Source organism: Colletotrichum chrysophilum, assembly GCF_026319265.1.
Source record: "Colletotrichum chrysophilum strain AFK26 chromosome Unknown scaffold_202, whole genome shotgun sequence".
Classification (NCBI taxonomy): Eukaryota; Fungi; Ascomycota; class Sordariomycetes; order Glomerellales; family Glomerellaceae; genus Colletotrichum; species Colletotrichum chrysophilum.
The window spans coordinates 40974-61976 of NW_026517489.1; the positions used below are offsets into that span (position 1 = coordinate 40974).

Consider the following 21003-nt stretch of genomic DNA (forward strand, 5'->3'; position numbering starts at 1 on the left):
ATGTCAATCTCGTCATGCCCTATCTAAATGCTGTCGCTGGATGCTCTCGATGAAAATGGCAATGTCATGTGTGTACCTCAGCAGCGAAAGCAGAGGCGACATAGGAAAGTCTCAATGCCCTGGGCTACATGAGCTTCAGAGATGGGTTCTGACTACCCATAGCCGGCCAAGCGTTTGCACCCGTCGTAGAGGTTTTGGTCTAGTCGTGGCTTATAACATCTGCGGCATGGCACATTGTCTGTTACTGAATTTCTCGGTGTAATGGGTTGTGGCAGCGTGAAGAGAGAGATGCCTGCCTCGTGTAATTGGGGCGATTCGCGCTCTCTTCATATACCCCCATAGGTAGCTATAGAGGTTTCTCTGTGAGCTATCCTAGCCCTCGAATATTTCCCCGTGAGAGTTATACAGCAGTTAACAAAGTGCGCCTCCAGGCGGCAAACTGCGAAGAAAAAAGTTAGAAGGGAAGAAAGATTCTCGGGGTCATTACTAGGCGCGGGCAATCTTAATATTCCTCGCAATTAGAAGAGATTACTGAAAGGCACTGAGTGTAATTATTTACTCAAAGTGCTGTAGGAACACCTGGTTTGCAGATGCCCAAAGAAGAATTGAAGTCCAATATCATAGTCACGCTATCTTATCGCCACCTTCGTCCCCGTTCTCAACCCCGTCCTCGTTGGAAGTGATCACCCAGTTTCCACCGAAGCTTTATGTTCGCAAAACGAACCAGTTCTATACCACCAGAACTCCAACGCCAAACTGACCCAGTTCAACAGTGAAAACTCCTTCGTCGTCTCCAGAGATATTGAGTACAGCGGGTGGAGCAATGACATTAGGGTTTTCGACGGAGTTGGCGTCGTCTGGGCCGGCAGTGATGGAAGTGAAAGAAGCCTTCAAGCTCGCCTTACCAGGGACCTGAATGCGAACCTCAGTCGAGTTTGAAGCGTATTTAGCAAGCTTGACAATGGCTTGGCCATCTGCCTTCTTGCTCGCAGCCCACCAAATAACATGAATGGTCAACGATTATTCCAAGAGATGAGGATGTTGAGTGATTTACCTGGATTGACCTCCACATCAGCTTTGACAGGGACAACAACTTCGCCATGATTAGTGGCGAACATCTTCTTAACATGGTACGATGGCGTGTAGACGATGCCATCAGGCTTGTTGGTAAATGGAATGAGGTTGGGCTAGTCAAAATACGTTAGCTGACCATGCGGGTTTCGACGAGAGGAAGAAAGTCTCACAGTCCATTGGCCGTTAACGGGGTCGTAGTTCTGCAGTGTGGGCGCATAGGCAGCTAACTTGATCACGTCCGCGTTGCGCTCCCATCCCATCATGTAGACCGCCTCAGAACAGGCACCTCTCATATCAGACCACTTGACGCCCCACCTGGCGTACTCGCCGATGAAAACGGGATGAGCGCGGTCCCAGTCGTCGTAAAAGTCGAATGCATTGATGTAGTTCTCCGGGACGTTGTAGTCATGGAAGTCGAGCCATGCGCCCTCGGGGATCGGGTCTGGCAGGCAATTGCGGTCGGACGTGGATGTGAGGATGGTGAGTTGCGGGTATGCCTCCTTGATGGCGTCGAAGAATTGCACGAATCGTTGCTTGTAAGATTCACAGCCACCGGCGAGGTTGTCTTCGTTTCCAATCTCGACGAATTTGAGTTGGTATGGCTCCGGATGCCCAAGAGAAGCGCGAAGTGCACCCCCAGAAGTGTTGATGTCACCGATGACGAACTGTGAATGTTAGCTTGCGACTGGATGATAAGCAGAGGGTAACCAACTTCTATCTCGCGAATCTCGTCGTCAACATATGGTTCAAGCTCTGCCCCTACCAATGGCGGGAGACCTGCAAGCCAAGACCAGCCCAAACATCCAAGATAGGCTCCATAGACATGTCTTCGCACCAGTGGAAGTACTCCATGAGGCCAAGACCGTCAGTGTTGACATATCCCCAAGTACCTGTACCAGGGGGAAGAGACGATTAGCCTCGTCGTATTAACGTTGTAATGGCATCATGGATGGAGTCAAAACCTACCCCAACGACCTGGCCGGGATTCCAGAGCACCGAGTGTCTCGTTCCACTTCCATCGGTCGTCCGGGCCGCCTCCCTCTCTATGAAGAGATTAGTAAGCCTAGTCAACTCAGAGGACAAGGAGATTTAGGTGGCTTACAGATTGTTGCCACCAGGAAACCTGAGAAACTGGGGGCTGAGATCGACAAGGGCTTCCGACAGATCCACAGTCAAGCCATTCTGTCTTCCCTTGAACGTGGGAGGGAACAAAGTGGGGTAACCGAGGTTGATGGATCCGCTGGTCAGAGTCTCGGCTAAGATCTCGAAAACCCAAAGGTTGTCACCATCGGGGGCCGCTGTGGTCCAGAAACCGGCCTCGTATCGAGTCCAGGAATCGGCCTTAGAGTCCACAGGGATGATGGCCCAGCCGTATTCAACATCAGTCTCATTGCCCAGGAGTCGGATCTTGACATCGCCTTGGAAGTAGCCACGAAGCCAGAAGGTGCTGTTGTAGTAGCCACCATCGACGATGATACCGCGGTACCCAGGGTTCGCGACGCCAGTGAAGCCACCAGATCCGGGAGGGACAGTGATCTTCAGGAACGAAGTGATGGCGCTGGTCAATGGGGTGTCGGCGTCATGAGAAATGCTAGCCGAGCCATAGTGGACAGTCCAGGGATCGAGCATGGTCACCTTGCCCTGGAAGGCGTTGTTGCGGAGTTGCTGTGAGTAGAGACCTTTTCGCAGTGTTAGACATTCGACCAACCAGCCCCGAAGCTATGTCATATGAACGGCGAAGACTACGTACCTCCGTCACCGCTGTTACTAATGTCCTCGAACATAAGTCCATGAAGCAAAGGACTGATCTCATGACCAGGGCTGTCGGGATCAACCTGAAGCAGGAGTGCTCCTGTCAGAGTAGCCGTAGCTACAAGACCAAAAAGACGAGAATAATGCATCGTTGAACCTTCCTAAGGGAACTTGGCAGAGTGATGGCGTGAATCACAAGGGCATAATCACAAAGCAGGACGTCCGATATATATTAATAAAAGGAAGCATTCATATTGACCATGTTGCGATTTCTCTGATTTTTCAAATCGCAAGCTATTTGAAACGCCCCAATCGCAATTTGACGTCTGTCGTCCTTGGTAACTCTGGATCTGGCCACTTTCCATCCCTTGACAATGGGGTGCCAAGGCAATACTAAAGTTGAAAGAAAAGAAGCGTTCTCATATTCAAGTGTCAAAGCTGTGATTGGTGGTTAAATAAATTATTTCGGCTGGAGATCTGTGTTTGTCGTTGTACGACAGACATTTTGCAGTTTTCATAGAGACTAGTCGGCATGCCAAGAGGTGCCAATATGCTAATATGAAGGTCAAGATCATTGAGACCAATCGGAACACAAGCGAGAAGACGTTGGAGAGGTGGGTGAGGTCAGCGGTCGAAGTCTGGCTCCTAGCCGCAAGCGCCGGGATACGCTCCTCTCCCCAGCTCGCGGATAGCGATAACGTGATGGTTTGTGGGGTAGGTGGGCTCACCCTATTTTGGCCTGGATGTATTCTCCTACCGTCCCTTTCTCATGTAATTTCAGGCGAGATTTACTTCCAGCTGCGCGCTTCTATTGTGGGTCTCATACGGATGCAGCTGTCGAAGGTTAAGTCTGCGCCTTATTTCATGTGACTTGGGCGATAGCGATTCTCTTTCGTGGGTGCCCTCCGAGGTCCGAACGGAGAGATGGCTAACTTCACAGACTCATTTTAGTAGGCCTTTGGAGTCAAAGTTTATGTAGGTGCTGCAGTGAAGTAAGATTTGGCATATTTATTGCGAGTGATCAGGCGGCGTATTCCGTTTGTGTTGCGTCTATGACAGCCCTGTCACACATGGGCTGTCAATGACGGTTTTGGTTGCGATCCTAGAAGTGTGTTGGTGGCACGGAAGTGCGAACGCGACTTTACGAGAGCATCGGTATCTTCGAAATAAACACAATTGCGGAGAAATCGCCATTTCTCCACGTTTTCCTTCTTTGATTTGCCTCTTTCCCGGCTTGGGACGGGTATTCGATGCATCCGCACCAATGATGATCCAGCGTTTGACATCGCGACGCAATGACACGTAGAGTAACATCTCATCATTCCAGCCTCGGGCAATGAAATTAGGTAGAAGACTTTTCTGAATTCTACGTACCTTTTAGTATAATTATGCTGCTCACTCTCCAGTCATCTGCTATTCCAATTCGAAGGATCTCAACCGCTTTTCGCTGGCCTTCATCTCTCCGACCACCACCGCCGCCATGACTAAGACGTCTCAAACTTCGGCCATCATGAAGTCTTTCCTCTTGATCAGTGGCCTTCTGTCCGCCATTGGTCGTGTTCAAGCCGACAATCCTATCGTGCAGACACAATACATAGCTGATCCAGCACCCCTTGTGGTCGGGGATCGCGTCTACCTCTTCACCGGCCACGATGAAGATAACTCCACCAACTTCGGCATGCGCGAATGGCTCCTCTTCTCCTCCGTTGACATGGTCAACTGGCAACACCACGGGTCGCCCATGAACGTGGCCACCTTCGCCTGGGCCGAGGCCAATGCGTGGGCCGGGCAGGCCATTGAGCGCAACGGCAAGTTCTACTTCTACGTCCCGACGACCGCGATCAATGGCAGCATGTCCATCGGGGTAGGCGTCAGCGACACCATCACAGGTCCCTACGTCGATGCCATCGGCGCCCCTCTTCTCAGCAACGGACAGATTGACCCGACTGTCTATATTGACGACGATGGGCAGGCGTACATGTACTGGGGCAACCCGGATCTGTTGTATGTCAAGTTGAACGAGGACATGATCTCCTACAGCGGGAAATCACCAAAGTAGACCTCACTGCGGAAGGCTTCGGGGCTCGTGAAGGCAATCCGTCGCGTGCTACCACCTTCGAGGAGGCACCGTGGGTGTATAAGAGGGGCGATCTATACTACATGATTTTCGCGGCAGTATGCTGTCCCGAGGACATTCGATACTCGACGGGTCCCACTATCACGGGGCCATGGACGTACCAAGGCCAGATTATGCCCACAGAGGGCGGCAGCTTCACGAACCACCCCGGCATCATCGACTTTGCCGGCAAGTCCTACTTCTTCTACCACAACGGCACCTTACCTGGAGGCGGGGGCTTCACGCGTTCTGTAGCCGTGGAGAGTTTCGAATACAACGCCGATGGAACGATTCCCCAGCTTGAGATGACGACCGAGGGGCCGGCACAGATTGTTAACGTGGATCCTTACGTCCGTCAGGAGGCTGAGCTCATTACGTGGTCGGAGGGAATCGAGGTCGAAGCGTCCAGCGAAGGTGGGATGAGCGTCGCATACATCAATGATGGAGATTACATCAAGGTCAAGGGGATTGACTTCGGGGATGGAGCGGCATCTTTCACTGCTCAGGTTGCCTCGGCGACTGGTGGGGGGAACATTGAGTTGCACCTTGACAGTATCTCTGGTCTTCTTGTTGGTACGTGTGATGTCGCTGGGTCTGGAGGATGGCAGTCGTGGACGTCTGTGACCTGTCCCGTTAGCGGCGCTGAAGGGGTCCACGATCTGTTCTTTAAGTTCACGGGTGATGGATCAGACTATCTCTTGAACTTCGATTGGTGGCGATTTGACAAATGAGCGACGGACATATTCTGATTCGCCTTGGGATATGTCGACATATTTTGTACATAGTTGGCATTGGGTATTTTCATTGACAGGCCTACGGCCGACGTGTATTAAGTTTCACAACAACTAATGAGGGTATGAGTAGTCTATGTGTCCAGAGAAGGCGAAAAGATACAAGAAACAATTTTGGGTACAGGTGGTAAGAAACGACAGGTCTAATCGTCGAGATGGACCTTGGTCTCAATCAGCCAGTCGTTGGTAGTGATGCCATTCATGTCACTTGGGCCAATTAGTTGGCCATGCCCCAGCGGGGGGCGTTGACGATCAGACCGGTCAAGCAGCCGGAGATGATACCGGCGGTGGGAAGGGTGATGATCCATCCCATGTAGATCCAGCCAACCATGCGCCAGTTGATTGAGCGCCAGGTACCGGAGCAGAGACCAACACCGACGGTGGCACCGGTGATGCACTGAGTGGTTGAGACAGGGAGCTCTGCAGAAATGATTAGGGAAAGTGTTCAGTTTTGGCAAGCAAGGAGAACTTACTGAGACGGGTGGCCAGAATGATGGTGCAAGCAGCGCCCAACTCCATCGAGAAACCACGAGCGGGAGAGTGGAGCGTCAATCGGTTACCCAGGTTGCGCATGATGTTGTATCCGTAGGTCCAGATACCGAGGGCGATGCCAGCACCGCCGAAGCAGAGAATCCAGATCGGGACTTCGGACTTGCTTCCGGATATCGCGCCGGTGTGCCAGATCTGGTAGATAGTGGCGTAAGGACCGATGGCGTTGGCGACGTCGTTGGCACCGTGGGTGAAGGAGGCGGTACACGCGGTCATGACTTGCATGAAAGAGTACAGGAACTCGGCCTTGTTGTCATAGTGCTGAACGCGGGCGTGCATCTCCTCGAGATCACCGGTAAGAACGCTCTCCTTCTTCTGCATGTTGATGATGTCCTGGTCGACACCGGACAGGAAGACCTTCTTGAGCATCCAGAAGAGCACGGGGCCAGAGAACAAGGCGCCCTCGGGACGGGTTCCGACGATGGGTTTGTGTTTGTAGTCGTTGTTGCGGGCAGGGGGGTGAGCCTCAGCGTCGGTGTTGTCCTGGACGACCTTCTTCTCACCGTCGGCGGAGCCGGACTCGACATCGTTGCTGTGAGTGTGAACGACACCACCGCGGGCGGCATCAAGCTCTTCCTTGGTCAAGTGGCCGGAGTAGAAGTCGCGGATACCACCGGAAGCACCCTCGGGCTGGACAGGAGGCTCAGGGCGGCGGAGCAGGAAGGGACCCTGGGGAATGTGCCACCAGCGAAGCTGCCAGTCGTCCTTGAGGACGATGCGGTACAGCCATGGGATGAGGAAGATGGTGACGACGAGAGCCCAAGCGGCGCCAACGCCGATGATCAAACCCGCTGTCTCGGCATCGGTGAAGTTAACCTTGATGGAGCCACCCTTCCAGACAATCAACATGGTGAGCAGCGAGGCGGTGATGCCGAAGTAGACGGGGGCGAGCATGAGACCCTTGACGACGGGGTTCTTGCGGAGCATGACGCCGTACTTGGTGATGGTGAAGATGATGGCACCAAAAGCACCGGCGAGACCAGGGGCGATGATCCAGGCGAGGAAGACGGAGACTACGCCAGAGTCGATGCTGCCGCTTTCTGAAACCCAGTGAATGTTCTCAGCGCCAATGAGGGCGACACCCATGCCGATGACACCACCCATGATGGAGTGGGTGGTGGAAACTGGGAGACCGATCTTGGTGCAGAAGGTGAGGTAGATGGCGGAGGCGGTAACGGCGCAGCACATGCCGAGCATGAGGAGGGCGGGGTCGTCTTCGAACATGTCAATGTCGACGATCTTGGTGCGGATGGTGTCGGCTACACGAGCACCGACACCGACGGAGCCGGCGAATTCAAGGACAGAACCGAGGGACATGGCTTGGATGTAGGAGATGGATCGGGATGAGACCGAGGTGGCCCAGGAGTTGGCGACATCGTTGGCACCTGTGAAGGAGTCAGGTTAGTTTGTTGATGAGATGTGATGGAGGTTGATGCTGACTTACCAATGTTCCACGCGTCAAGGAACGCGAAGATGGTGCCGATGGCGAAGATGTAATCGTACTGGTGCAGAGTCATCTTGTCTGCTGGCGCAAATGCGCAGGAGCCAGTCTTCTTTGAATGTGGTCGTAAAGAGTGTACTAGACTGATGCAAATTGCTGCAACACAGGTCCGAAGAAGAGACCAAAAACCCTTAGGGTGGCGCGGAAGGCAAGGCCGGGAGGGTTGATGCTGTTCGAGAAGTCGACATGGAAGCGGGAGGACAGGGCGCGCAGGTGCAGAAGATATATACCATCCGCCAGGTCGACCGCAGGCGAACCATGGTCCACCACAAGACAGCCCACCATCTTGACATGCAGCCTGGCAGTCATGGTCACGCAAGAAATCAACCCTTGTACTGCTCGGGCGTGGGAGAGAGCCTAGCTGCGGCGGAGGGTGCAGGCTTCAGACCAACATCGGCCAAAGTGGAACAAGGGCATGCCACACCCCATTCTGCAAACCGTAAATCCGCCGACATGGGCTCGCCACTTATGGACACCATCTGCAGGTGCGGCGGACCCGTCGAGGGACTTGGATCAGAATTTGACGACGGGTACCTCCCTGGAAGAACATGCTTGGCACAGGTGTTCTAGGTGTGCCTCCTGTATTCGGAATAGTTGATCAAATGTCAAAGACGTTCAATGGTTGAGAACATGTCTTCGATTTCGCTGAATTGAGTAATCCTAAGAAGTAGTCATGAGCGTCATTAGCACTGTTCGTGAACCTGGCGACTAGGCTTTTCCCACGATCTCGGAGCTTCTGGGAAAATCGTACTCTAACACTTAGCATAAGAATCAGGAAAACTTTCAGATACACGGCGATTTCAACTTAGGAAAACATTGTGCATGATGATGGAGCTCTTTCGGTGGCAGAAAACGGATACATGGGACGACGAGCTGAGGGCTGGGCTGTCTTGGAGGATGTATGGGTTGGGACGGAATGGGCAGCTGGTATCTGGGAAGATGAGCATACGACTGACGCCCACGCTCCACGTGCGAATGACAGGCCTGGAGACTTGACGAGCGTTGCAATGCGTCTGCCGGGATCCTCAGCTTTCACCACATCTTCGGAGCCATACTTGCTCGTTGGTTCGACGAAGGTGGCAGCAGGTGGGGAGCAAGATGAGCCCGGTCTTCGATGAGGGACCCTAGGGTAACCAATGGCTGTCCAGAGTTGCACGGACTTCTCTCATCTTCAAAGCGTCTAAACAGTAAAAGTGAAATTCTATCGGTAAGATATCGTGAGGACGTCAGCAGTAGCCGACAGGAAACAAGGGAGACGCGTTGCCCAAAACAGCCACCGAGGTGGGGCGTCCCAAGCGACTTGGCGCGCCAAGCGCCAAGACTCGGGCTCACAGGAAGCGCCGAGCGCGCACGGCAAGCCACGGCCCCACTCCCGTCCCCTGGCGGGACCCGCAGCTGCCGAATCACGGGCCCCGATTCCCCCACGTGTAGGCTCCCGTCCCTCCCTGTGGCCCCGTCCCGTCCAGATCCCCGGACCATCCATCCCACCCGTCTCGTCAACACCAATGTCCCTCCCGAGGCCTTGCGCGAGTCGCCCACTCACAGCCAACTCAAAAGGCACGCATGCTTGGAATTTCTATAAAACACGCTCCCCCGCCAAGCGGCCAAGACCTCGAGTGCCTCCAACGAACGCTCCGCTCGTCATCTCTATCGAATGTCATTTCCTCCCACCTCGCCCACCTGCTCAGCTTTCCCCCACAGACTGCCTGACAGTATCCCCCCATTCGTCTTTCCGCCGATAGAGGACCCGGGTCCTCCTACAATACTTCCTAATACAGCTAGAGGCCCGATTCCCGACCTTGATCAACCTGTCCTCCTCCAGTGGACTCCTCCTCCGCCGTATTTTATTCACAGTTACGAGACTGTCCATTCAGTAGCAGACGGCCCGATAAACTGTCGATTCCTCGGGTAGTAGCTTGCCCATACCATTCAGGACGATACACGCCACTACACGATTGGCCCACAACCGTCTACATTCCCCGTCGTGTCACCATAGGCACACAACGCCCAGCCCACATACGTACCATACGTACCGCCACCCTGGTGTTGACTACCGCGCCGCACACGCACCCACCGTACCCGATCAAAAGTCCAAGACGTCCAAGAAACCCAAGCAATTACCAAGCCGATTCGATCCTTCACACCTAGCGAATCAGCATCCGGTATCCAAGCCCGTGGTCTTCTGAAGGTTGCCCAGACCTGCCAGCAGCCTGGCTGTGCTTTTCTTGGGCTTTGCACTTCAATTGCCCAGACGAACCTAGAAAAGTCTTCAAGCCTTGGACGTTTTGACTCTGGTGAGCGAACGACGGGGTGACTGTGGGCTCACTCAGGGCAGATGGAGAGAATTGGTTCTGTTGCGTCCCTGACAATTGGGGTGAATTTTGCCGTCATGAGGTAACTTGAGGCTTACAGCTTTTTGGTATGCCTGCTCATTCAGCGTTATCGACGATTCTTCGCCAATCGGCCGACATGACCGGTCGGCCTCTCCGTCACTGACAGCCAGCGTGTGACAACGAGGCGGCATCTCTGATCACTGTTGGTGCTCGTCAGTCAATTTGCCAAACGTATCCCAGTGACTTACTCCGTCAACGGAGCTGGCGATTCTGTATGTGATTATTGGGGCTCTATCATTATTTTGATACATTTTGTCCTATGACCAGGCCTTCCTCCTGTAACCGTCGACGAAAAGGTGCCCCAGCACTTCCTCCTTCCCATTCATACAGAGTCAAGGTTCTATGGCTTACCATGAGTGGAATGCACCCTTTACAGGAACATGTTCTCGCTAGTTATGAACATCCCACAGCGCTTAGTCTCCCTATCACGGTTGATTCGACGGCCCAGTGATCGATATTAACATCAGCCACTGTAACCGTCCCTGTTCGTAAATAAACGAGGCCTATTCTCTCTTTATTGCGTGGTTCCGTGATCCATGTGTCGTACTTCGGCACGAAAACCTGCCTTTAACATAGTGAAGGTAGTAAAACCATTTCAGCATACTGAAGTCACAATGCTCATGGATTTGACCTCGCTTCCTACAGCTCAGCGCCAAAGCCTAATGTATATGTATGAAATCCAACAGAACTCCGGGGTTGCTTCAGCCATGATGATTGGTTTGCGTAGTAGAACGATGCATATGAGAAAAGCCTCTCTAGTGCCATTCCGTCTCTAGTCGATTAACACTCCATCCCAGCAAGCGAAAGGGGCACTGGCATTGTACCCCTGGCACGGCATGCATACAACCTACCGGCGAGGCCGACTGGGATAGTCGTCCTATTTGCCTCCTGTCACGCCTTCTAGAACGTTTCTGCGTCTGCGTGCATACCTGCAAGGAGGGGTATCGGCCTCTCGTGCACCCCACCCGTCCCAAAGCATTTGTATGGAACGTGGCGACGCCATTGAACATGAGTTTTGCTAGTCGGGCAGTGTCATTTTCTTATCAGGGCAGTGTCCCCTATAATCTGGAAATATAGAGAGAATAATAGCAGTCATAATAAGGATAACGACGTTATCGACTACGATAACGACGACGACGACGACGGCTGGAATAGGAAATGTAGTCGCTTTAGAAACAGGCCACGGATTACACACGTGTGTGTGTGGACACTGCCCGGATAGCCAAATAACACTGCCCGACTAGCAAAGCTCTTGGATATTTCCCCTCAGAATACGACCTCTCTTCGACAGCGGATGTGTTTAAGCCTTTCAAACGATGTCGCTAGCCATTGCCGTCAATAATACAATCAGCATTATCAAAGTAAATTGGCCAAGTTCTCTCTCAACTTCGCATCCCCTTCATCATAACCATCTTCTACCAAATCCGCAAAGTTGGACCCATACCGGTTTGCCTCATCCAACAGCGCCACAGTAGACAGCGCCGCGTAAGCCTTTGACTTCAACCTATCCTGGACCCCATGGTCCGTGTCCTCTTGCCACATCCGGTGAGCCTTCTCAAAGAGGCCATCGAAGTCTACATCAACGACTTTCCATCCTTCGAGGCCCAAGTCCTTGATGATTCCAATAATCTGGTTCGTCGAGACAGTATGACTGGCGAAATACGCCGGGCGATTTCGGTATCTTCCAGGGTCATTGAGCACAGCGACCAGAGCCTCGCCATTGAGGGCATGGCGACTCATGCTGTATTCCTGGTCCCCGGAACCGTACCTCGTAACCATCTTTCTCTCCCGATCAACCCAAAATATCCCCTTCTTGATCGTCCAGTCATACCATGGGCCGGTAACAATCGCAGTCCATGACAATCTGCCCTGTGACTCGGCAACCACCCTCTCAAGCTCTCGCTGTGCTTCCAGCTTGGGGTTGAAAATAAGAACGTCCTTGGCGTTGGGGTGGAAAGTGTTCCCGCTGAAGTCTGGCGTGATGATGTGTCTCACTCCGGCGGCGAGGACAGCCTGGAGGATGGCTGTTTGATGGATGGATGCTGCAGGGTTGAACGCTTCTACGACTGCATCTTGGCCTCGCAAAGCTTCAATGAGCAATGCAGTGTCGGTGTAATCTGCTTTCACAACTCGCACTCCGTCCGGCGGCTGGGACTTGCTATCCTTGCGTAGAACGCAAGTAACGTCGAAATCTGCAGCAACAAGTGAGGGAACCAGTACCTCTCCGAGGGAGCCCGTGGCCTAGAGATTAGGAGTTTGTTGTTATGTGTTTGGCTACTATGGAGACGTCTGAAGGGACTTACACCTAGAATCGCGACCTTTTTGATATTCGCCATGTCTAAGTCACACTTGAATAGCCGCAGTTAATGACAGAATATTGGCAGAGACCCAATGTCTATTTTCCCACTTCGCCTCTGTTTACAGGTACTCACCATGACTATTTATTTCAAAGTGACTTCATGAGAAACATGCATTTTTGATTACAATGTCGACTTAATCCCCACCAATATCGCCATCACTGTGCTTGGGATATCTGTCAACGTTTTCAAGGGGTCATAACGTTATATATCCAAATGGCAAATGCCACGGAATGCCGCGGTGATATTACTTAACATCTACTTTGGGCTAGTTCGTGGCGCACAAAAGATCCAATCCAAACGGCGGAACACCCACACCGACGCCGCTCCGCACGCGGGCAGTTTATTAAGCCGTGTGGCGTAACCGTGCTTACCAATATCCCTTGGCCCTCATACATAACGTATTATTCTCAACGTAACCCGTTTGGGTGGCTCGGACTCGCGCTTCGCGATATGTCTTCTTTTCGCCGACCCGGGTTAGAGATCGTCAATACTTTCAGGGGGCGGCTTTAGTTTCACATTTCAAAGGATTTCGGCGCCGAAAGTATGCTTAGAAATTTCAATCGTCTACCGGAAATCTTCACATACGATTTAAGAGGCAGAGTTCCAAGCGGCAATTATGAGCTATGAATCAATAACGTTATCCACCAAACAGCCCCATCCACATCTGCAAACAGACCTGCATTGTTTGTATGCTCCCAGATCATAACAGTTACTTCCCAACATGTCTTCTATGAAAGCTCTCATCACCCAAGGTGACGGTGTTGTCTCCGTTGAATCCACCACTATCCCGGCACCCGGCCCCGGAGAAGTCCTCGTCAAAGTGCACTACTCCGCTCTCAACCCCACCGACTGGAAGTCTGTCAGAGGATCTCCGCCCATCGCCCCACCCGCCCCGGCCGGTCTCATCGTCGGTGCCGACTTCGCCGGAACGATTGAAGATCCCAACGGCTCTGCTTGGAGCAAGGGCCAGCGTGTTGCAGGCTTTGTCCAAGGCACCAGCCAAAACGGAACCCCTGCAAACCCGATCCGCGGCGGGTACGCAGAGTACATCCCCATTGAAGCCAGTTTGTTGTTTGAAGTTCCCGAAAATGTGGAGCTGAAGAGCGCTGCGACCGTCGGTCTTGCGCTGGGGACAGCACTACAAGCTCTGTATCAACGTCTTGGCCTCCCTGAGCCGGGATCAGGGAAAGGCTCTGAGGAGTGGGTGCTCATTTACGGTGGTGCGACTAGTGTCGGAAACTATGCCATTCAGTTGGCAAAGTTGAGCGGCTTGAAAGTTATCACCACTGCGTCGCCAAAGAATCATCCGTTCTTGAAGGAGCTGGGAGCGGATGTCGTGATTGATTATCACGGAGATTGGGTTGAAGAAGTCAGGAGAGTCACAGACGGGAAGCTGAAGCGCGCCTTCGACACTGTGTCAGAGCACGGCTCAACATTGAAGATCGCGCAGGCACTCGAGAGGAGTGAAGGAGATCACGTTCTTACTCTCATTCCTGTCATGCCGCCCGCAAAGGAAGAGATCAAAGCTGTGAATCTGTGGGCGAAGATTGAGTGGACAATTGTTTACACGGTGTTTGAGAGGGCTCTCCCGTTCCGGTTTGATAACTGCGGAGACGAGACACCTGAGGACAAAAAGGTGTGGGAGAAGTATTTGAAGCTTTTGCCTCAGCTTCTGAGCAACGGGGACCTAAAGACGAGTAAGGTGAGGGAGATTGGCGGCTTGGAAACTGTCGTTGAGGGCTTCAGGCTATCTGAAGAGGGTAAGGTCTCTAATGAGAAGCTGGTATTCAAGGTATTGTAGATGAGCGTCGAATACGAGTCTCTCGCATTCGGCGAAGCTACTGTTTGAAAACATTCCAAGGAATGGCTCTTGGTAGAAATAGAAAGCTACTAGAGAACCTTGCTTCGCATAATCTCAATGGCTAGTGTGTCAAGCTGTTTGCCTACACGGATCATGTATGCTCCACTTGGACCTTCTCTTTCTCCGAAGAGCCAGACACAGTCTTCTCAGCATCCGCACCGGAGATATCCTGTCCACTCTTCATAGCCTTCTGCATCTCTTTAGCGACCTTGACTGGGTTGCGACCCTGAGTGAAGAACTCATCAATCTCCTCTAGGCGGAAATTGCTAGTTTCGGGATAGAAGAAGTAGATGAGCGGGATGAATGCGAAGTTGGTCACGACGAAGATTAGGTACGCCTTCCACTGCAAACGGTTGATGATGACCGGTGTAATCATGACGACGAAGAAGTTCCAGAGCCAGTTGGAGCTGATGCCGACAGCGGTACCGCGGGTTCTGGCGTGGAGCGGAAGAATCTCGGGGACAACCACCCATGGGACGCAGTTCATGCCCATGCCGAAGATGAGGTTATATCTAAAACCTGTTAGCAACATGTAGACTAACGGATAACCATACTCGTGGACTTACAGGAAGAAGAATGCGACCGAAGCTGAAGCACATGCGTGCCCGTTGGAAAACCCCACTCGAGAGAGGAGAATCGAGATCATGAGCATGCAGACGCCCAACCCAGCGCTGCTCCAGATCATCATTTTTCTGCGACCCATTCGGTCCAGGGTAAGAGCAGGCAAAATCGATCCGAACATGAACATCATTTGAACGCATCCGCCAATGATCTGGGCCATATGTGCCGTCATTCCCACATTTTGTACTAGAACGCTGGGAATGTAGTACACCACGAGGTTGATTCCGCCAAGCTGATTCATGAACTGCGCTCCCCAGGCAAGAAGGACACGTTGTCCAGTCTTAACGCGATCGTTCTTGAAGATGCTCATGAAGGACGACTGAGTCTTCTCAGACGCTTCCAACTCAATGGCGTGGTGGATGGAATACACCTCCGCGCGGATGTAGTCATCTGTGGGATCTTTGTCAAAGACGTCGCAAAGAACTTGGACGGCCTCTTGCTCGCGGCCATGCTTGAATAGCCAGCGGGGTGATTCGGGGAGAGCAAAAACCAAAACGATGACGACGAGAGCGAAGATGATCTGGAAGGCGAGCGGGAGGCGCCATGCGATAGGCCCACCGACGAAGGACATTCCAAAATCGAACCTGGTTCTTGTCAGCATTCCTGACCGAAGCCAGTGGGGCAAAGGTCCAGTACCAGTAAGCAAAAACAATGCCTACACCCACAAAGAGTGTCTCGGCGGAAACAAGACGGCCTCGGTACTTGCGGTCGCAGAGTTCAGATTGGTACCTGTTTGGAGTTAAGATAATGAGCTTGAAGGCCTGGTAAGGACTCTTACATCGGAACTGTGGAGGTTTTCATGCCCGTGCCTAGACCCGTCACAAGTCTTCCAATGACAAGGTGTGGAACCGTGAACGCTGATGCTTGCAGCGTAGCGCCAATGATAACCAGCGCCATGGCGGTCCAAATTGTCTTGCGACGTCCCAGTGTCTCTCCAAATATGAAGTTCACTTTTGCTCAATGGGTCAGCGTAGGCCTTCAACCTCAAGTATTCGGTAGAACGCACAAACACAGCCAGCCAAGCAGCCTAGGTTGTAGCAGGATACGATGATGCCAGTTTCTGAATCAGATGGGTGATTGAACTGGTCAAGCCAGTCTTCCATCTGGAGGATTCCTCCGAACACTCCTTGATCGTAGCCAAAAAGTACGAAGGCGATGAGCTACATAGAAATAAGTCAGAATGATGCGCTATTTTGGTGAGACCATTGCTCTGCCGTTGAGATGACTTACGCAGCAAATCGTTACGCCCATCTGCAGGCCTTTGCCCCTGCCAAGACTGAAAAGAGCCATGATGATCAATGCTGTCGTGCCACTAGATTCTTAATTGTTGACTGTTGAATTACTATTCCTCTCGTGCTGTGAAGCAATTTCATCTGCAATGTCGCTGCGTGCGTTGTCTCGACCTGCTCTCAATGGCCTGGCGTATGAATTTCCCCAGACTCGTGATGCAGCCAACAGGAGTACAGTCCGGGGTTAAACTGGGCCTTGAGAAGTTTGATTCGGGGATGGGTGCGGGGAAGATTTAATTTCCAGAAACGGGAATATTAAGCTTGTTCGTAGAACCCGGAGAATACCCACTGGGCGGCCGTTGAAGGTTCACGATTCAGCTGATAGAAAGCACACAAAACCAAGCCTATGCGCTTGCAGTTGTGCCAACCTAAATCCCACCGCCCTTTTATACTCTCGACCCGGAACCGAGGCCATCGGCGGCGGGCGGACGAGAGGGAGGCGGTCTGCTTCCCCACGGCCGCAGAACGTGGTACCGCACCAAGATGCGGTCCCCAAACAAGTGATCTGCACGGCATCTCCTCCACGCGATGTGGAGTATCTGATGGCTAGAAGCGCTTGGAACGTCCTGTTTTGGCGCGTCACAGCGTCGAATGCTTCGCTGGAGCAAACATGTGCCGGGGGAGCAACCATGCATGCGGTCATTCGTACAGCTCTTGGGCACGATGACGTCCTCGCATTGGATGGGGTTGATTTGCAAAAGCAAGCATAACTCGTGGCCGCCCCACTACCCAGGCCGCTTCGTGAACGGGGTTTGCGCCGATGTTCGTGGCCATTGGGTTGGTGTTGGAATTTGCTGGCTATGCGCGCCAATCAGGAGGATGTTCGTCCCATCAGCCACCGTGATATTTCTCTTCCGTCGAGTCAAGCCTAAAGTTCCCGGTTGGTCTCGCGCGAATGGTCCACTGCGAAATCGTAGAACAACTTCATGTTTCAGCATTCGTGCAGCCGTGCCAATCCAGGAAAAGAGTGGATTTGATGGGCTTGTGGTCTCGTGGGCTGGGCAAAGAACCCGAGACTACGGGACCACTGAGACTCAGCATGGCATCCGACTCCAATCAGAAAGTTATCCGATCGAATCATAAGAAAAGCCCATATGATTTGATGCCTGCGCATGTGCTGGGGCGCATAGCACAGCGGGCAAGACCAGAACGACAAGCCTGGATATGCACATCCGCTGCTGACAGCTGCGTGATTTGAGATTTCCGAAGCTTACTTTTCGTTGATGTTGCACTATTCTCGGCCAGAATGTGAGATGCCGAAGCTTGTAAACACTCAAAGGGATACGACACCTCATCGGATATTCGCCGATTTGCCGGCTCCGGTTTCGGGCTGTCCATTGACGAGCCCCCACTTCACGGTCCGTTCCGGTGTTCGTCTCGGCGCCGAGCCACCCGCGCTGTGAATGCAGAGAAAGGATAATGTGAAAATACTCCTGATGGGTGGGAGGCTCAGGAAACTTACACAGACAACTTATTATCACTTTGCCCATGTCTTTCATGGGAGTATAGGCTGACGTGGAGGGTAGGTCGAGTCGATGTGCAATGAGACCGTGAAAATGACGCGCGAGAAATTGCAATTTGAGCTGTCTTTTGTCATTGATAAGCAAACTTGGCTCACATTAAGAGTTTAGCTAGTTGGGCAGTATAATCACAAATACCTAACACTTTAATGAGTGCGACGATAGTAGGGAAAACGATAGGGATAGCGAAAATAATAACAACGATGATAGACGACGAGTGTGACGAGGGCGGTGGCAGCGACGATGGCAGCGACAAAATACGTATGAGAAATATAGTTGCTTTAGCATAGACGTAGGATATACGGATTACATACTGCTTGTGAAGTGGACACTGCCCAGCTAGCAAAACTCCGCATCAAAAGCTGACGCCAATGGGTGCCGGCACGAAACACGCGCACTTACAAGAGCTCCGTACATGGATTCTACTCCTAACTTGCGACCCCATCAACCCATCGAGTTCCCCGCGATGAACTAGTGTTATGATTCTCGCCGCACTGTCCGCTCTTTTGAGCCAAGAACTCATCCACTTTAGAGCCAAGCAGCTGGGAAACAGTGTATGTGATGTGCCCCGAGTTGTACCAGAAGTATTCACCAATTGGCTGACAGCCGTACGAAGCGTAGTTAGTCGCAATATCCCACGCATTGTACTTGGGACAGAACGATGTGGTGTTGGTGATACCGAAAGTGGCCGCATTATCGAACACATAGGTGAGCCAGGTGTATGTGTCGAACACCAACGCAGTTGCTCCGGGGTGTGTTTCTGTGAAGGCTTTGGCTGTTTGGTTGAGAACATCGTTAAAAGTTTTAATCATCGTCGTGTTTGGCTTCCGAGTAGGATCGCTTTGTGCAGCAGGCTGTCCATAGTTAGAAGGGGGCTTGGAAGATCTGACGAAAGGCCATACCGTCTTTTCCAGAGGAGGTAAGTTGAGGAAGAGGTAGCTGCGATATCCAGCTTCATAAACGGTTTCAAGGGCTTCAAACTGCTCTGCGATGACCGCAGTGTATAGCTCTTTGAAGTTTGTTGAATTTTGAACAGGAAACTGAAAGTTGGCCATGTCGTTGATGTCATTGATTCCAATGAATGAAGCTACGAGGGAGCTTTTGGTGTTTGCGTTGATGACCGATTTGCCATACTCGTCCCATTGGGATACTTGATTTTGGAACGATATTGTGTAGTCATGGTGGAGTGGAACACTTGGTGGAAATTAGCCGTCTAAGAAGATTATCTGAATCACCAGATGCTCAGCTCACAAAGTAGTGGACACATCGGCGCCAGCGAATGCAAAGTTCCATAACTGAATCTCGCAGTCTCGTGGCAAGCCTTCCTTGCAACCAGTAAGTTCTTCGATCCAATTGGGACCACCAGCTGATGAGGTGTTTTGCCCTGGAACAATGCGGTCCGTCAAGAGCTGTTCGGGAGTGAACGATATGTTGAGCTGAGAGCCGATGAAACTGTATCCCCAGTACCCTTCTGTTCCTTGCACAAATGTGTAAGAATCTCCGAATGCAAGCCTAGGTGTGTGTCTTGTCAGTGCGGGCTCAAGTGGTGCGACCGCGACTTACACGTAGTCAGTTTTTTGCCAGTCAAAAGAGGCCTCTACCGCTAGAGGAGATGCAAACACTGTTGTGGAGGCAAGCCCAATCAGGACTGCCAAAGAGACGGACATCACGAGGACATCAACACAGCACAGGAGATCACGGTTAGTGAGGAAACATCTTGGTGCCCCTTGTGAGGTACTCTCTGGTAATTATAGGATTTTTCTTTCGCAATTTTCTTTCACAATCCTAGTATTCGCCCGCCGCTTCCCTGCCCCCGGAGAATCAAAGTCTGTGGGGTGAGATCAACTGCGAGATGCAGAACCGGATGAGCGGGTTCGAATTCATGAACTAGCACGTGGCGCACGCGGAAATATTTGCGTCCACCACTCAGCGCTGTGTCGGGCCTGGCCGTTGAGGGGAAACCCCGGTAGGCAACGACCAGGGACGCTAAAATTATGTCGCAAAAGCTATCGTGTCAAAAGCCCAGTTGACTTCATGAAAGCCTCACACATTACTTTTGCTGTTGGGTTCACATTTGAATAGTGATGGACCTGCCTTTAGGAAAGAACTGAGTCAGACCATCAGCCGAGGGCCAATGACTTTCTTGTCATTCATTCGTAATAGTTCGCCGCTGATGTATGAATACTCGAATTGTAAATTGATTTCATAAGGAGACTTAAATCAAACTGCATAAGTATATATCTATGGACGATCTGATGTATCGATATCGTGAGCTGGTCTGTGAGACGAGAAACGGATGAACTGCCGCCGCCGGACTCTCTCGGTGCCGAGACGGATCTAGACCAACATATTGTGCGGACCCGATCAGGATGCATAACTTTGTGCACGGGCGCCGATAAGGGTGGCATTTCTCACCGCCTAAAAGTTCGCGGCAGAAAAAGTCCCAAGCGCATCGCATCGCTGCATCAATCTTCCCGCCCATCCAACCATCATCCGACCAAACAACAAAACGGGGTGTCGCCAAAAAGACGAGAAAGTTCGGCCAGGTAGGAGCTCTCCAAGCGGTTCGAGATGGATTTTGTCTGACGTTCTTCAGGCCAAGCGCCTAATCGGCCGCCGCCACGCTCTTGCTGCCAAACCGACCGAAGCGGAATCGAAGTCGACGACCAAGAAGAACGATGCCGATCTCGTGCGACACATTCCCCAGGCCCCGTCAGGACTCTACTTTCAATCGAACCAAGACCTGGGACCCCCATACCACATCATTCTCGACACCAACTTCTTCGCGCACACGGTCCGCCACAAGATCGACGTCGTCATGGGCCTGATGGACCTCCTCCTCGCCAAGTGCACACCCGTCGTAACGGAATGCACGATCGCCGAGCTTAACAAGCTGGGACCGAAGTTCCGCCTGGCCCTGCGGCTTGCGAAGGACGAGCGATTCGAGCGATTGAAGTGCTCGCACTCTGGCACGTACGCCGACGACTGCATCGTCACCACCGTCACGAAGAACCGCTGCTACCTGGTTGGAACGAACGATAGGGCTCTGAGACAGAAGCGGAGGAAGGTCCCGGGTGTGCCTTTAATTGCGGTCGGAAAGGGAAAATACTCTGTTGAGAGGCTGCCCGAGATCGCTGTTTGAGGCTGGAGGACACTGCAGAGAAATATCGACGTTA

The 21003-nt window shown here is 52.2% G+C and overlaps 8 protein-coding genes across 8 annotated transcripts; 4 read left to right on the forward strand and 4 right to left on the reverse strand.

Annotated features, from left to right (window-relative positions):
- Positions 1-729: 729 nt before the first annotated feature.
- COL26b_013049 (uncharacterized protein) lies at positions 730-2858 on the reverse strand (the record flags this gene model as incomplete). Its single annotated transcript, XM_053185676.1, has 7 exons — positions 730-974; positions 1055-1187; positions 1245-1739; positions 1876-1964; positions 2041-2117; positions 2177-2753; positions 2825-2858. The coding sequence occupies 7 exons, from the start codon at positions 2856-2858 to the stop codon at positions 730-732; spliced, it is 1650 nt and encodes a 549-aa protein (XP_053030383.1).
- Positions 2859-4306: 1448 nt separating this feature from the next.
- COL26b_013050 (uncharacterized protein) lies at positions 4307-4885 on the forward strand (the record flags this gene model as incomplete). The annotated part of the gene is made up of 1 exon (XM_053185677.1): positions 4307-4885. One exon carries the CDS (start codon positions 4307-4309, stop codon positions 4883-4885), a length of 579 nt encoding a protein of 192 aa, XP_053030384.1.
- Positions 4886-4986: 101 nt separating this feature from the next.
- Positions 4987-5673, forward strand: COL26b_013051 (uncharacterized protein; the record flags this gene model as incomplete). The annotated part of the gene is made up of 1 exon (XM_053185678.1): positions 4987-5673. One exon carries the CDS (start codon positions 4987-4989, stop codon positions 5671-5673), a length of 687 nt encoding a protein of 228 aa, XP_053030385.1.
- Positions 5674-5950: 277 nt separating this feature from the next.
- On the reverse strand, positions 5951-7799 carry PHO4 (phosphate-sensing transcription factor; the record flags this gene model as incomplete). The annotated part of the gene is made up of 3 exons (XM_053185679.1): positions 5951-6153; positions 6207-7667; positions 7727-7799. 3 exons carry the CDS (start codon positions 7797-7799, stop codon positions 5951-5953), a joined length of 1737 nt encoding a protein of 578 aa, XP_053030386.1.
- Positions 7800-11532: 3733 nt separating this feature from the next.
- COL26b_013053 (uncharacterized protein) lies at positions 11533-12512 on the reverse strand (the record flags this gene model as incomplete). The annotated part of the gene is made up of 2 exons (XM_053185680.1): positions 11533-12417; positions 12480-12512. The coding sequence occupies 2 exons, from the start codon at positions 12510-12512 to the stop codon at positions 11533-11535; spliced, it is 918 nt and encodes a 305-aa protein (XP_053030387.1).
- A 745-nt stretch (positions 12513-13257) lies between these two features.
- Positions 13258-14337, forward strand: COL26b_013054 (uncharacterized protein; the record flags this gene model as incomplete). Its single annotated transcript, XM_053185681.1, has 1 exon — positions 13258-14337. One exon carries the CDS (start codon positions 13258-13260, stop codon positions 14335-14337), a length of 1080 nt encoding a protein of 359 aa, XP_053030388.1.
- A 151-nt stretch (positions 14338-14488) lies between these two features.
- Positions 14489-15915, reverse strand: COL26b_013055 (uncharacterized protein; the record flags this gene model as incomplete). Its single annotated transcript, XM_053185682.1, has 4 exons — positions 14489-14909; positions 14964-15602; positions 15655-15747; positions 15797-15915. The coding sequence occupies 4 exons, from the start codon at positions 15913-15915 to the stop codon at positions 14489-14491; spliced, it is 1272 nt and encodes a 423-aa protein (XP_053030389.1).
- A 4483-nt stretch (positions 15916-20398) lies between these two features.
- Positions 20399-20969, forward strand: COL26b_013056 (uncharacterized protein; the record flags this gene model as incomplete). Its single annotated transcript, XM_053185683.1, is given in 2 exon segments — positions 20399-20407; positions 20424-20969. 2 exon segments carry the CDS (start codon positions 20399-20401, stop codon positions 20967-20969), a joined length of 555 nt encoding a protein of 184 aa, XP_053030390.1.
- Between the last annotated feature and the right edge of the window lie 34 nt (positions 20970-21003).